The 15,391-nt window shown below is 39.8% G+C and overlaps 2 protein-coding genes and 1 pseudogene across 2 annotated transcripts; 1 reads left to right on the plus strand and 2 right to left on the minus strand.

Annotated features, from left to right (window-relative positions):
- Positions 1-907: 907 nt before the first annotated feature.
- LOC148716243 (uncharacterized) overlaps positions 908-15,391 on the minus strand; it is a 93,517-nt pseudogene continuing 79,033 nt past the window's right edge.
- LOC148716244 (uncharacterized) lies at positions 3,542-5,046 on the plus strand. The gene is made up of 2 exons (XM_088744274.1): positions 3,542-3,784; positions 3,913-5,046. The coding sequence occupies exons 1-2, from the start codon at positions 3,611-3,613 to the stop codon at positions 4,987-4,989; spliced, it is 1,251 nt and encodes a 416-aa protein (XP_088600400.1). The 5' UTR covers positions 3,542-3,610; the 3' UTR covers positions 4,990-5,046.
- Positions 5,068-7,627, minus strand: LOC148716245 (uncharacterized). Its single transcript, XM_088744270.1, has 2 exons — positions 7,463-7,627; positions 5,068-7,104 (listed from the first exon to the last, which is right to left on the minus strand). The coding sequence occupies exons 1-2, from the start codon at positions 7,582-7,584 to the stop codon at positions 5,820-5,822; spliced, it is 1,407 nt and encodes a 468-aa protein (XP_088600396.1). The 5' UTR covers positions 7,585-7,627; the 3' UTR covers positions 5,068-5,819.

Raw genomic sequence — 15,391 nt, forward strand, 5'->3', positions numbered from 1 at the left:
AAGGGAAATTCCGATGCCCCAAGTGTCAAGCGGAAATCAATTTACCAGAAGACAATCGCTTCGACCATTTGCCCACCAGCTTTTATCATAACAGCTTGCTTGGTCTCCTTGAAACAGAAGATCGCGAAGCCTTACTGAAGCCTTCATTTTGCTCGCAACACAAGCACAAAAGAGTAAGTTATTTTTGATAGTTGTGATAGAGACCTGTATCTAGTCAGCATGATAACAAAGAACTTTGTATTTGAAAAGCAGCAACATCTCTATTATAACAAGGTCACCCTTAGCCTCACTCCTGTTCAAAGGCTTGGCCACCAAGCCCACAACTGTAAAAAGGACTACTGATCACGAAACAAATCAGAAACAAATCTCAGCGAGTGCCAGAGTGGATGGATAGGAACTGAGAATTGTAGTTCTCAATTTCAGTGCCTTCATCCTTAAACTTCAAGAGGTGGTTCACATATCACTTTATCTCCTTGCGATTCCATTACGTTATCTTGAAAACAGGTTATAATAACACAGTCTTATCAGCTGATGGGTCTTATTTTGATATAAAACCAAGTTATTTTGTCTAATTTGCAAAGACATGCATAGCAGTCAGTGGGGAGAATTTATAATTGGATCTTGAGAGTCGAAAGGTGAAGTCACGTGACCATGCTTTCTTTACAACTTCCAATCAAATAATGTTATCATGTACATGTACTGTGAAGCAAATCCCATTTTAATTTAGTTTGTGAAAAAACAGGAGACTGCTACAAGGCACATCACTGACTTCAAAAATTTGTGATTTATATATACAAGAAGCATTGAAAAGGGGAGCTTTTTCGCCACCTGCTGCGAAATTTTTGCTTGAAAAGAAAAAGAATTTAATTTAGTTTCCAATTGAATGATTCCTAGAGTAACAACACATTTACTTCAGTATGTAGATTTTCTTAGCTGTTATGTAAGACTTGTATACGCCCATTTGGTGCTGTAACAATTCGAAGTGGACCTTGTAGAGGAACGCTTGTTTTGCCTATAAAGCGACCGTCTATAGAAAATTGCTGAACTTTGCTATTTTTAAGGTCACAAAGAAGAAGATTAGTAGAGCTGTCTAAACACATGCGACGAGGTGTGTTGAACTGTCCGTCTTGATTCCCTTTTTCGCTGAACTTTTACAAGAACGTTCCCGAAGAATCAAATGCTTTTATACAGTGATTGTCTCTTTCGGATACCAGGAAAATGTCCTTGTAAGGAACACAGCTTTGCGGTTTGCTGAGTCTCTATGGACCACTGTCTCCTATTGTGAAAATAGTTTCACAACAACCACGTTTATTTAAACACGATATAAAATTACAGCGGAGCTGATGTGGTCATGTATTTAAATAGTCAACCTAATTATCCTAATTAACCCAATATGGTCCTGTAAAACGGCCTTCTCTTGTACCGATTGATGACACTTGTAGCTAATTCTTGCATCGAATGATAATGTGGCCTTTGTGGTTCGTTGTGCTAAGCTGAGGGTTGAAGGACTTATATTAAATTGAGTTAACCCTTTTAAAGAAAATCCTGGAGGCCCACTGCTTACTTAAAACTGCGGTTTTGGTTAGTACTCTAGAGGAAAAACGGCCCAACGATTTTGGTGATCTGTCATCAACCCACGGGATTAAATGACAAAACAGATTCTTTAAATTGGACTTGACGACATGTTTAATGAGAAGACTAGAAAAAAAAACTGCATTTTTCCTAGCCCACGAAAGTGTAATGTTTCATAGATTTTGCCTCATTGTTCCCTCTTTAAGATGAAATCATATTTAAACATCGAAGGCTTACCTTGACTCGGCGAGGGTTCCGTTTGTATTAAGTCACAACTCTATGGTGTTTGCAACAGAAGAACCTTGTGCGGCTGAAAGGGCGAGAGTTGATAAAAACAGCACTCAATTCGAATGAAATATAATTTTTTTTTTATGAGCATTCGAACACCGTGAGAAGAAGACATAGTAGAATCGAGGGTCAATGCTCAAACTCTATACCCCAAGGGGGGTCGCGGGAAAGAGACGTCTGAATTCCGAGCGTTATAATGTCGTCCAGTGACGTCACTTACTACTTTAGATATGGTAGGTAGTTTTTGATTGGTTTGAATTAGATAACCTTTTATTATTGGTTAAACGCGCCAAGAAGTGTATTAAGAAGTTATTATTGGTTAAACGCGTCAAGAAGTGTAAACAATGGCGGCGGACACGCGGGACGAATTTGAAGCAATATTCGAGACAAGTTTGCAGAGTGTTTTACCGCGTTTTGGCTTAAAAGAGTTGAAGAATGAACAGAAGATAGCTTTGTTTTATCTTCTTTCTGGAAAGGATGTTTTTGTCAATCTTCCTACGGGCTTTGGCAAAAGTCTAATATTTCAACTGCCATCTCTGGTTGCGGAAGAGATGTCGAGAAGGCATTATCAGAATGGCAATATTCGAAGTGGCATCGTGTTGGTGATTTCACCTTTGGTATCTTTGATCAATGAAATGAACTTAGTATTAAAGGAATATAGTTGATGAATCGCAACATATCACTACTGTCACTCGCAATTTTCCTATGTTTTATTTAAAGATATGTAAGATTGAATACAACTCAAATTAACATGATCTTAACGTTTCAATTTCAATTGTTAATTCCAGTTTAATTATGAAACCGGTTAGAGCATGAAAGCAAGCAAGTTTTTCATCGAGCGAAATAAAATTTCTAGAAAGGAATATTAAGAAAATAAGAAAAAATCCAATAGCCTTCCGTGACACCAGGTTCAGTGTCTTTTTTGTGTTGAGGTATTGGCTGAGATTGCAAAAACGTTCGTGGAGCTAAAGAAATACAAGTGGTAGGTCCAACGATCGATGTTTGCGCCGATTTCGTAGGTGTGCTAACAAATGAAGGCACAAATTCCGCGGGTTTCATATCCATTCCATAGTTTCGCACAATCTCTTCCGATGCTGCGGCGAGATTTTCCTCTAAGGACTTTTTCTTCTTTAGCTTGCGCAGAAAGGGAAAACACAAACGAGTGTTGTCGTCGATTGCAAGTTTTAGAGGCAACTTCCGTAATTCACTTTCAATTGGAAAAGAAGAGCGACCCCTTACATTAATTCTGGATGCTTTATCGTCAAACTTCACGGCACACAAAACACAGAACACCTCATACATATGCATCTGTTCGGTCACGTTTTCATGACTCGTGGCCACCATCTTGTTTAAAAAATTTAATTTATACAAAATGCATAAATTGGTATGTGGCGTCATGCGTCACCGGACGACACTAGGGAGCTTAAGATACAGACGTTTTCGGGGCGACGGCGACGTGGAGACCGATTAAGATTGGAGTGAAATTGACTGCGCATGCGGCCCCGCCGTCGCCCTCACGTCGGCGACGTGAGATCAGTGAGTTTGCCGTCGTGGTGAAAACGTGAGTTGATCTGGTTTGTTTTTTTTAATATACTGCCAATTTTGTCACATTTCTCACAAGTCATCACACGATGTCTCGGCCAACTCGAGAGACCTTTTGTTTTCTCTTTAAGAGTCCTAAAGTGTGACGTCACGTTGCCATGACAGCATTTTTTTTCTGGTCTAAACAGTTTAAACTCATACTTCAAACATGGCGTCTTTATCGATATGCTCACTCGTTTCTTTCTTTTCTGGAGAGCGGAAATCGCTTGATCGCGGAGAAAACCACTTCAAATCCGACCATGTCCAAAGCTTTATTTATTCCAGGGGAGTCATCAAAGGTGAAGTCCAAGCAAGCATGAAAAATAAGGACTACAAAGTCACAGTAAGTTGCCAATTTGGGATCACAACATGGGAAGAACTCCCAACCCCGATTTCACCTCCAATTTAATGTTTATATTGCGGAATATATATTGCAACTTACGTGTCTGTTTCGAATTATCTTTTTATCAGATTTATCTCGATGAAAACCTTGAAATAAAAAACACAGAATGCGAGTGTCCTCGCGGCGAGTTCAAGTGCAGTCACGCGGCGGCCATATTTATTTATGGCATCCATAACCTTAGCAGGACGGACCTGGAATGCCAATGGAAACGAAAGCGAAAGGCAGAAAGCGTACAGTCTGCAAGCCAGATGTTTCCAGCGCCACCGAAGAAGAAGGATTACAGCCCTTTGGCGCGCGATCCTAGCCGAGAAGATCGGATGTGGCTGTACAGCGAACTAAAGCGCTATGGCAAATTTACAGGGACCTGCTGGATCTTGAGTCCCGAACCACAACCTGTTACCCCTCTCCCGATCAAGACGATTGAGGATATCATTTACTCAGAAGGTTTCCTTATGGCATCTACGAAGGAAAAACAATTAGAGTACTTGATTGAGAATGCCAAAGTAGAGGAGAGAACCATAAATGTTGTGAGCACCCTCACGGCTGGCCAGCGAAACAGCCCTGCATGGCACCAAGCTCGTAGAGGCCGCCTGACTGCCAGTAATTTTGGCTCCGTCCTCCAGGAAAAAAGAGTTACACCGTCTCTTATCAAGCGACTACTTGGGGAATACAACTTCAGTGGAGTTAAAGCAATTGCATGGAGACAGGACAATGAGACTGAGGCCCTGAAATCCTTCACCAACATCACAAACTTTACACCTGTACAGACCGGCCTTTGGCTACACGAGTCGGGAGTTCTGGGTGCTTCCACTGATGGACTTGTGGGAGACGACTCGGTGATTGAGTGTAAGTGCCCCTACACACATCGAAATGCGACAATCAAGGAAGCTTGTGGGCACAAAGACTTTTACTTGGAGGAGAAGGAAGGGAATTATACGCTGTCTACCACACATGTTTACTGGCATCAGTGTCAAGGCCAGATGTTCCTGACAAAGCGCAAATTCTGCTACTTTGTTGTATGGACCACAAAGGATAGTGTGGTTATCAAGATTGAACGAGATGAATCTTGGGAGCACAATATTACTATCTTGAGTGATTTTTACTTTCATCAACTATTCCCAAAGATTACCGAGGGAGAACTTTGAAAAGTGGTGCACAGATGCTGGACATAAACAGAGTGGGGGGGGGGGGGGGAGTGGGAGCTAATGTAAATAGGCAGTAGCTAATGTTAAAAGGTATTTTTTTAAATTTCATACATTAATTTCTTAATATAACATTACATATTCTACACTCAGATAGAGACACAAGATAAAGAACCCACATTTTTCCATTTAGCATAGTAACTTAATAATAAATTACATTCTTCCTGAAAGCAAGCTTAAACAATTTTTTTTTTGCAACCAATGGCTACTGGTAGCTGGTAACACTTATCCTGGTTACTCAACAGGGCCCAGGTACATAAAACTTATGCCACACTTAAGTAGGCTTGCATAGCAATGCAAAGGGAAGGGGAGAGAGCCAAAACAAAATCCATGCAGCACAGGTTATTTTTTCTGACTACCTCTCACCATCCCTTAAGCTAATTGAAGTGTGGCTTTAGTTTTATACACCTGGACTCAGGCTCCCAGCTTCACAGACACAAAAGTAAAACCTTTAAGCCAGCACGACTTTCACACTTGGAACTACTGGACGAAAGAATTCCATACTGGTCACATGCCCCTGACCTGGATTTAGTTGAAATGACAATTTAAGAATGTCACTGGTTTTCATTATAATCTATTTTCACAGAACACATGGTAGTTTGTATTAATGAACATAAAGGAGATGAATATCAGAAAAATGTAAAACTGACCACATCATATTTTTGACCAAAGCTATGTCAATACCATTTGATCTGTTACAGTAGGGCTTCTAGTAATACAAAAATTATATTAAAAACTCATTGTACTATAATTTAGTTGAAAAAAAGTTCTATTCAGTCAAATTCAAAGTCTTTGCAGCTATCCTTGATCAATGGATACTGCAAATTAACAAGAGCTGAGCACAGTTGGCATAGCTTGTCAGCATGGCCCCTCAAAAATGCTGGGATGAAGCCAAGGATGCGAAAACTCTTAAGTCTTGCATTTGCACGCTCTACGTGGATGCGACATCGAGCTGTTGATTTTGTCGCCCTTGCCTCACTCTCTGTAAACTTTCCATTGTTGAGAAATGGTGGTATGTTCACTGAAACACCTCTTGGAACTACATCGCTGATGAGAAAACCTTTGTCTGCCAGAACAAGATCACCAGCACTCAAATGTTTACAAAACCCAGACTCTTTAACCATGACCTTGTCACTGACTGAGCCAGGAAAAAGATCACTAACATAGGTTATAACTCCATTTGGGGCAACCCCTATAATGACTTTGAAAGAGTTCATTCCCCTGTAGCTGGAATATGTAGCATTCTGCTGGGACATGAGCTTAGGTGCAGCAATTTCAATGTCTGTACAATCAATCACAATGCGGCAACTGCTGTACTCAGTGAAAGAAGATGGCAAACACATCTTGTTCTTTTCTCTAGATGGCACAGTTGTCATGATGTCTTTGAACAGGAGAGAATGCAGAACATGGACAAAAGTTAGTACTATGTTAGCAACAGTTGCAACACTGCATGAAAACAACTGGGCTAAATGTAGATTGGTACAATTTTGTTTCAGTTTCATCAGAGTGATAAATATCTGGTCCTCAAGTGTGATCGCCTCAACCTTCCATCCAGCATAATAGTTTATTTCACCCTTGAATCTTGAAACATATCCCACAACAATATCAAAAACATCCTTAGTGGGTAGACCTGTCTCCATCCGTATCACCTCAGGGCTCAAGCTCTTAGCAGAGTAGTGTGCACTATAGTAACTTGACACTTCCTTGTGTTTAGCAAGTTCTGTTGAAGTCATATCAAGCTCTATTGACAGCAGAGCTTCTTTGGAACTTGTCTTTTCCTCTTGTGTGCATTCAGTGGAACATGGTTCAGAGTTCTCTTTAATCTCTTCAAGCACAGATGCTACAGTTGGTAATTTCGTGGGCTCGGCAGACACTTTCCGTTTTTTCTTGGGGGTAGGTGTACTGGGAGGTGTTGGTCCTGTACCTGGCAGCAAGTCCAAACTATCAAATAGCTTGTGCCTGTTTCTGTCACTGATGGTTGGCATATTTTCTTTTCGCCCATCTTTAAAGTGACAACTGCAAAGTCGCGAATGTTTGCTGGGCTTTCTATCTCCTCTCCTATAACAGAAAAAGACAGAAGCAGTTACTATACTTGCGCTTAAAAAACCCAAAGTTTAGTTGGTCACATGCTTAACCTTGTAGTCTAAGACGTGGATGCGAAGCGAGTATTTCTCTGAGCTTGTTACTTAATACTAGTTAGTGTAAAAGCTTTGATACTCACAACTATCATATAGTTTTTTAGTAACTAAATAATCTTAGATCAAGACTGAAGACAAGGAAAGGCAAAGCCGCGAGAAAACAAATAAGACAAGAAAGAGAAACAGCTAATCGTGAATCAGTTTGAGATAAAAAAAAAAACAGCTATTTCTAATCGATGGTACAGCATCGAAATATATATTTTTCGAAAAATACTCACCTTACAAATGATATCCACTTATCATAGAGTGTTTTATGTTTTTTCTGGTCTGGAAACGAAAAGAATCGGCAGCAGTGGCTTTCAGATGTGTGATTGCAATCTGGATGAAAACACTGGCCCATCGCAAACTTCGTCTCCGTGGCGTTTTGACTCGAATTATTGCTCACCAGTTGCTTTTGTCCGCTTATTATACTCTTCGATAGTAAGGCCAAAGGTTATCTTGATTCTCTTTATCTTATTTTTATTATTGGAGGATAAAATGCGCTATTATAGCTCTTGAAGTGTTCGAGATCAACGACAATGTGTCACGCTAGGGACGCCATATTGGTTTGTTTAGACCACAGAATTCCGGTGCTATGGAAACGTGACGTAAGCACTTTAGGACTCTTTTTCTTGCTGCCACTCCCTTTATCAATTCGTAGATGCACCTCGCAAACGTACACCTCAGATCTATGGAGGTTTTTTTAGCTTAGTGCGTAGTCTTGGACTGAAACGTCATCTACTTAAATAAAGTTCTTATCGCATTGGACTTTCCTTATGTAGCTAAAGGCTGACTTCTTCGGTAGTGTAGGAGCTCCTGTAAGTTGAGTATCTCTGAAGGCATCTAACTTTATTAATTCAGTGGAACTGAATTCTTGTAACGACTCCGATTGATATTAGAACGAGCTGTTGCTGTTTGTGCATCTCTCATATTTCAAATAATAAGATCTTAAAGCCAAAGGACATTGATGTTCTGATCATAATGTAGCTCTATGAAAAGTGTCTTTAATTCTTGTTTCCAAATTAATTCTAACTCCGACTCCTTTTTTTCAGCACAATGCAATGGACGAACTAGCTTGACACATTTTTTAGCGTCGTAGTAAAGGACGAGGAGATGGCGGAATTCTTCAAACGTAGCCATGCTACGACAAAAACGCCTTAATTTGTAAAGGGCAACAAATAAACTCGACGAAGCCGCAAAAGTCGCAAAGGCCGGTCGTCATCAGAATCTTAACAAATTAAATTATGGCGCGAAAACGGCAACCTCTGACCCAGTCTACCTGGGTTGTCACGTCGCCGTCGCCCCGAAAATAGGGACTTTAAGATAAAGGAACGCGGACGTCGCGAAAGAGAACCGGAAGTAAAGATGTAAGTGCTGCAGAAAAACGTGTCAACAAAGATCTAGAAAGTACTGCAACATGGTGGAATCAGAACGGTTTAATCAGTAATCACAAGAAATGCAAGGCTATGTTGATTGGATCAAAGCACGCTGTTAAAAACACCCAAGCGTTACAGATTATCCTCAATGGAAAACCAATGAAACAGTCAGATTACTTTAAGTACTTAGGAATTTACCTCGATTATTGTCTGACATGGAGCAAACATGTAGCCTAATCTAGGGTTTACCCTAAACTAAAAATGCTTAACAGAATTTCATCCTTTCTTAGTCGCGATATTTTGCTCAGAATCTACAAGCAGACTGTATTACCTTTGTTAGACTATGGTTGTGTTGTATGGGGCGAATGTAGCAAAGAGAATGCCCAACGTTTAGAGCGCCTGCAAAACCAAGCAATGCGAATAATATTGCATGCTGACCGTAAGACATGTACTCAGGAGATGCGCGCCAAATTACAACTATTATCACTTCACATTAGACGCCTTTTCATCAAGCTACAGTATGTTTACAAGATAATTAACAACATCAACTGCCCTAAGCAGTTGACAGGGTACTTAGTGAAACGATCACAGAGACACTGTCGAGCCTTTAGAGATCCAACATTATTAGATCTACCACAAGACCAAATGTGGACAGACCTCGTTTAAGTTTTCGGCTGCGAGTGCCTGGAACAAACTGCCAAGAGAGATTCGCGAGCTCACAACACTCGCACAATTTAAAGGCAGAACTTTCACTTACCTCGTAAACACGGACAGCGTAAATCATATTTGTACAAGTTAAATGTAAATTTTACATATAATTTATACATTTTAGATTTGTAATTGTAATTCTTATTGCTTGTAATTCTTTTTAACTGGTCCCCGATTAATACCAGTCGATCTATATCTTGATTGACTGACCGGTTTCTTACCAGGATAAAAAAAGTTATTATTAAGTAAAATAACAGCTGAGAGCTTCATTGCGCATGACCAAAAGTCAGATGTGCTGCGTTGTTGCTGGCGACGGACGTCGCTGGAAGGCTTTTCGCGTCGCTGATAAAACGTGAGTAAATTGGTGGTCTTTTCGGTTTCTACAGACCTTTTAATTAACAGTACCTGTGTTTATTTTGGATGTTTAAGAATCTTCTTTGTTATTTTTTATTTAAAAAGTCGGTTGCTGAGTCATAATCACAAACAGCAGTGTAAATATAACACTGTAGTGTCAGTACAACCTAGACCAAAATGTACGGTGGCCCAGAAGGCTCAACGCAAACAAAAAATATGCTGCAGCAAATAAAAAATATACTGCAGCAAATAAAAAATATACTGCAGCAACTAAAAATTATACTGCAGCAAATACAAAAATCAAAACGCAAAGAAAAAAAGTACCGCAGCAAATAAAAAATGCAACGCAAACAAAAAATACTGCAGCAAATAAAATATGCAACGCAAACAAAAAAAAAAGAAAACGCAAATAAAAAAAATTGGAACGCAACGCCAAGGAAGACTGGGTAATAGTTCTTAGTTTCCCGCCAACACTCGTTCCATCCTTTGCTTGTTCACCTTTCCGAAACCATGTTTTGCAGCGAACTTACGACAGTACCATGCTGCTCCTTAAAAATTTCGATAATAACTCTATTTTCATACCCTTGATGAAAGTAATCTTCTATAATCCTACGCAGATCGCTTTCGTCCATAGCCAAAAGCGAGTTCCAGTTCATGCTGTTTTGGCGGGAAACTAAAAACTATTACCCAGTCTTCCTTGGCGTTGCGTTCCAATTTTTTTTGTTTGCGTTTTCTTTTTTTTTAGTTTGCGTTGCGTATTTTATTTGCTACAGTATTTTTTGTTTGCAATGCATTTTTTTATTTGCTGCGGTACTTTTTTTCTTTGCGTTCTGATTTTTTTATTTGCTGCAGTATATTTTTATTTGCTGCAGTATATTTTTTATTTGCTGCAGTATATTTTTTGTTTCCGTTGAGCCTTCTGGGCCACCGTAAGAATGTGCTAAAATGGCTCAAATCTCCTTAAAACACAGCAGAATGGCAAGAAATTTAACTCTAAGCAATCTCGGTAAAAACCTCTGTTCTGTGAATTACTCATACATTGACTGATTTAATTTTCAGTTGCTGATCTCGGTTATAAATTACAATTGGATCTAGCCGTGAATGGCTTCGAAGCCCAAGTAAAATCGGGATCATGTCAGAGTAGCGACAAGGGTAGGCAAATCGCTTGAGAAGGATACAAAGGCCCTCGGTTCCATGACATACTGTTCCTTAATCATATTCAAATATAGCAGGAATTTGCAGTGCATCTTCAAGGCGAGATGTGTGATGCTTCTCCACCCTTAAATTGGCTGAACACTCGGCTCCATTTTGGTCCCGGCGAAGAAAATTTCGGATACACTTGGTAAGGAAAGTCCAAATTATCTGACTTGCTCTCCTCATAAAGCAGCAAGAATTCCGCATCAGTAATAACGCCCATTGCACGACTTAAACACAGCAGTTCTCGAGTTTCCCTGAAAGAAGCCATATTAAACTTGAAAAAATCGCCGCGTCGCTCGCAAACTGACGAACCTTAACTTAATATTCCCACCACGAACGCGGTGCACTCGACCCAGGCTCTCTTCGACGGTCGCGTACTTCAAGGCGTCCGCGTCCCCGTATCTTAAAGTCCCTAATATCTGTATCTTAAGCTCCCTATTTATAACGCTCGGAATTCAGATGTCTCTCTCCCGCGCCCCCTTGGGGTAAAGGGAAGAGACGGCTGAAATTCAGATTACATTGCTTGTCCCTTCAACATCTGACATTTTATAAAACTGTTCAGATGTCTCTCCATCTCAGAGACACGACCGACACCATCACTGACCAGCTCATGCATCTTCTTTACAATGCAAATAAAACCAAACTGCTCGTTATTCTTCATCCAATGAAGACAAGACTTGTCACACTAATAATTTTAAGTACTGTACTGGCCCTACTGGATGGGATTGAGGATCCTCTGGTTTGGGTAGTTTAATGTAGATCCTTCTTTCCACATTCATTTCAGAGGCAGATTCCAAATCGCTTCGAAGCCTTTTTGATGCCGCCTCCCGTCGGGCTTTAGAATCAGCCCCAATCTGGAAAGCAAAAGTCAGAGTGATTTAATAAGCATGTCACTGTGCCCCATTTATGAAGAAAGCATCAAAATCATGTGTTGGAAACTTATGCAGTGTTTAAACAACAACAAACATATGAAACATATGTGTGAACTGCGGTTATGAGACGTATATGAGAACGATCCTTCGCAGTAAAGCACTATTTGAGCAATAGTGAAAATCAGACCTGAAAAAAATTTCAGGCCTGTACGGGACTCGAACCACTGACCTCTGCGATACTAGTGCAGCGCTCTACCGATTGAGCTAACAAGCCAACTGGGAGCAGGCCATCAAATTAATTCGATATAAACCCGTAGATGATAAATCAAACAACAACAAACATATGAAACATATGTGTGAACTGCGGTTATGAGACGTATATGAGAACGATCCTTCGCAGTAAAGCACTATTTGAGCAACAAATAGTGCTTGAATCAGGCCTGAAATTTTTTTCAGGTCTGATTTTCACTATTGCTCAAATAGTGCTTTACTGCGAAGGATCGTTCTCATATACGTCTCATAACCGCAGTTCACACATATGTTTCATATGTTTGTTGTTGTTTGATTTATCATCTACGGGTTTATATCGAATTAATTTGATGGCCTGCTCCCAGTTGGCTTGTTAGCTCAATTGGTAGAGCGCTGCACTAGTATCGCAGAGGTCAGTGGTTCGAGTCCCGTACAGGCCTGAAATTTTTTTCAGGTCTGATTTTCACTATTGCTCAAATAGTGCTTTACTGCGAAGGATCGTTCTCATATACGTCTCATAACCGCAGTTCACACATATGTTTCATATGTTTGTTGTTGTTTGATTTATCATCTACGGGTTTATACCGAGTTAATTTGATGGCCTGCTCCCAGTTGGCTTGTTAGCTCAATTGGTAGAGCGCTGCACTAGTATCGCAGAGGTCAGTGGTTCGAGTCCCGTACAGGCCTGAAATTTTTCTCAGGTCTGATTTTCACTATTGCTCAAATAGTGCTTTACTGCGAAGGATCGTTCTCATATACGTTATGCAGTGTTTATTACTCAAATGCATGCTGCCCTCTACTTGTTGACATAAAATTCTTGAAATTATGTATAAATAATAATAATAATAATAATGATAATAGTAATAATGAAAATTATAATATTTAATAATAATAATTCTATTTTACCTCATATTCAGGATATTTTACCATTTCCCTTATGTGGATCTTGGCTGAACAATTGCACGTCTTGGTGTCCTGTACCAAGAACAACCTCTTTCTTTGGTATTCATGAACTTCTTTATCACCCTAGTTTATGGCACAATTACATTAGGGACATTACTACATTTACTGTAACAGGAAAATGTGAACACTGTTTACCCAGCATGTGGACATCATAAGTTTAATGCTATCACTGCTACTCCACCTCATGCCCTCCCAGGCAACCCCTCTGATAATAATCAGCCAAGGAACACCCAAGGAAAAAAAATCTTAGGATTCCATTCGACCTCAACCTGAGGCAGCTTTCTTATTTTTCCTGTGCCTTAGTTTTCCTAGCAGGACCATGTGGAGAGTCCCAAAGGAGTAAAATGAGAACTGGGATTTGGGCAAATATTCACTGGGACAATGAGATTTGGGTAACTGGGACTTGGGTAACTGGGACTGGGAGTCACAAAGAAATAAACAAGAGAACTGGGCAGGGGTTTTGGAAATTTCGGGAAAACAATAGGCTGAGTAACAGGATTTGGACTGGGAAAATGGGATTTATGCCCCCTCCTTTTCAAGACCCTCTTAAAAGGGCCCTCCTTCCACACACGCTTGTCTAATAATACTACCCAAACAGCCCTAAGAATAACATCTCGAAAGAGCCCATCCTACCTGCTTTTCTGCGGCAATTTTAATTTTCTACGCCTTACATCTGTCCGGACCATGCTGACACGACAGTCCAGTATCCGAACTGACAGAATCTTAAATGGCATTCCGTCAAATTCTAATGGCACTCCACTAGTTTCTCTTACATCACGCCAGAGTACATTGTGATTCTTTTTCTGAGAATCTGTTAAATATGTGAGGAGTTGCTTTGCTTTAGTATTTGAAATTTATTTTTGTAGTTTGAAAACTGACATGGAAGATTATATTAAAAGATAATTGATCCGAAAGAACTCGTCGCTTTACCGGTTTGAAGAACCCGTGTCGCGGAATGTCGAATACTTTGTCTTTGTGGCCATTTCAGACTCTCTTACGAGTAAATCAGGTGTTTCTTGGTCAGAAACATAACCTGAATACTCGTCGAGATACGAAGTGAAATAACTCAGCCATGGTACAGGAGGAATCGGATGAGAGTTCATTTTCGCGGGATCCGCGGGAGATTGACTTAATTAAATTTGACGCCATCTTTACTCTTTACGTAAGTACCCACTGCTGACCCACTGCTTATATTTAACAATTATTCACGAAAGGCGAGGTGAATATCGTCGAATAATCCCCGAGACGAAGTCGAGGGGTTTATTCGACAATATTCACCGAACCTGAGGCGAATAATTGTTCTAGTATTATTTCAGAGCTGAACAACAGGGAAATTTTTAAACTCATAACATTGTAGTAACATTTATTAACATTTCATTTCAACATTTTATATAAATCGCGTGGAGCGGTTTGTATAGCGTCATATATGGAACCGCTCGACCAATCAGATTGCTGGAAACTCTTTGCTCAACTCTGAAATTATACTAATAATGTTTAACAAGAGTTGCGGGCTCACATGGTCTGGATCAATGTCGTTTATCACGCAAAGACGAGGGGCCTGGCCTTTGAAAGGATAGGGTACTAAAATGTTTTCAATACGTCGGACGAGTTGTAGTTTGAAGCCCGTTTGAAGTAAAAGGCAAAAATTTTGTGGATTGTTGAGCTTGATTTCAAGTATAATAAGGATTATGGCATCGTTGGAGCAGATTGTAACCAAGACTAGGGTTCCGAAAGTTGCAAAGGTTTGTATATCTTACGATTTAACGAGGAATTGAAAAGATTAGTTTTAATAGTGACAGGTAAACGTGCACACGAAGATTATGGATTCGATAAGCTTCTATAGCGTAATCTTTCCAGATCCGAGGCATTTCTTTTGTAGTTAATCGTTGAGTCGTACACTGAGAAGAGCTGAAATTTCCTTCTTAGCTAACAAAGTTTCGATTTCGACTTGGAGAGTAATTTAAGGTGGCTCGTACCGGTTTTCGTCTTTTTGATGGTTTGTAACTTTGAAAGAATACAACAGAAAGACTGACCAAGGCCAGTTAAACACTTTTACGGGGTTGAATTATATAATCATTGGTTATCCAAAAATAGGTGTCATTTCGTCACTAGCAGTTTCCATGGCAACGCTTTCATAGGCTTATTCAGACGCATTTTTTAGCTTGTGGCTTAAATAATTCGAAAACTAACCCGGTGACCCCATGATTTTTTTCAGTGATTGCTTTTGGCACTTGAAAAGGAAAATGCACAAAGATTTTTAAAAAATTCTACGGAGCGGAATTTCAGAAAATCTAGTAAAAAAGCAATTTTCAGACATCGCAAATTTCCTTCCATAGAATTTTCTAGTTTTTTTCTGATGATTCCTTTCGACGTTATTATCATATTGGAACAATAAAAAGAAGGGGTCACCGGACTTGTTTTCATGCAATAGCTTTCGTGAGTTTAGCAA

Source organism: Stylophora pistillata, chromosome 14, assembly GCF_964205215.1.
Source record: "Stylophora pistillata chromosome 14, jaStyPist1.2, whole genome shotgun sequence".
NCBI classification, from domain to species: domain Eukaryota; kingdom Metazoa; phylum Cnidaria; class Anthozoa; order Scleractinia; family Pocilloporidae; genus Stylophora; species Stylophora pistillata.

Bases quoted from the DNA above. Each gene is read 5' to 3' on its own strand.
- LOC148716244 (XM_088744274.1), top strand. From the start codon at position 3,611: ATGGCGTCTTTATCGATATGCTCACTCGTTTCTTTCTTTTCTGGAGAG. The intron at 3,785-3,912 runs GTAAGTTGCCAA...TCTTTTTATCAG, and splicing joins ATAAGGACTACAAAGTCACA to ATTTATCTCGATGAAAACCT.
- LOC148716245 (XM_088744270.1), bottom strand. From the start codon at position 7,584: ATGGGCCAGTGTTTTCATCCAGATTGCAATCACACATCTGAAAGCCAC. The intron at 7,105-7,462 runs GTGAGTATTTTT...TTTCTGTTATAG, and splicing joins AAGTGGATATCATTTGTAAG to GAGAGGAGATAGAAAGCCCA.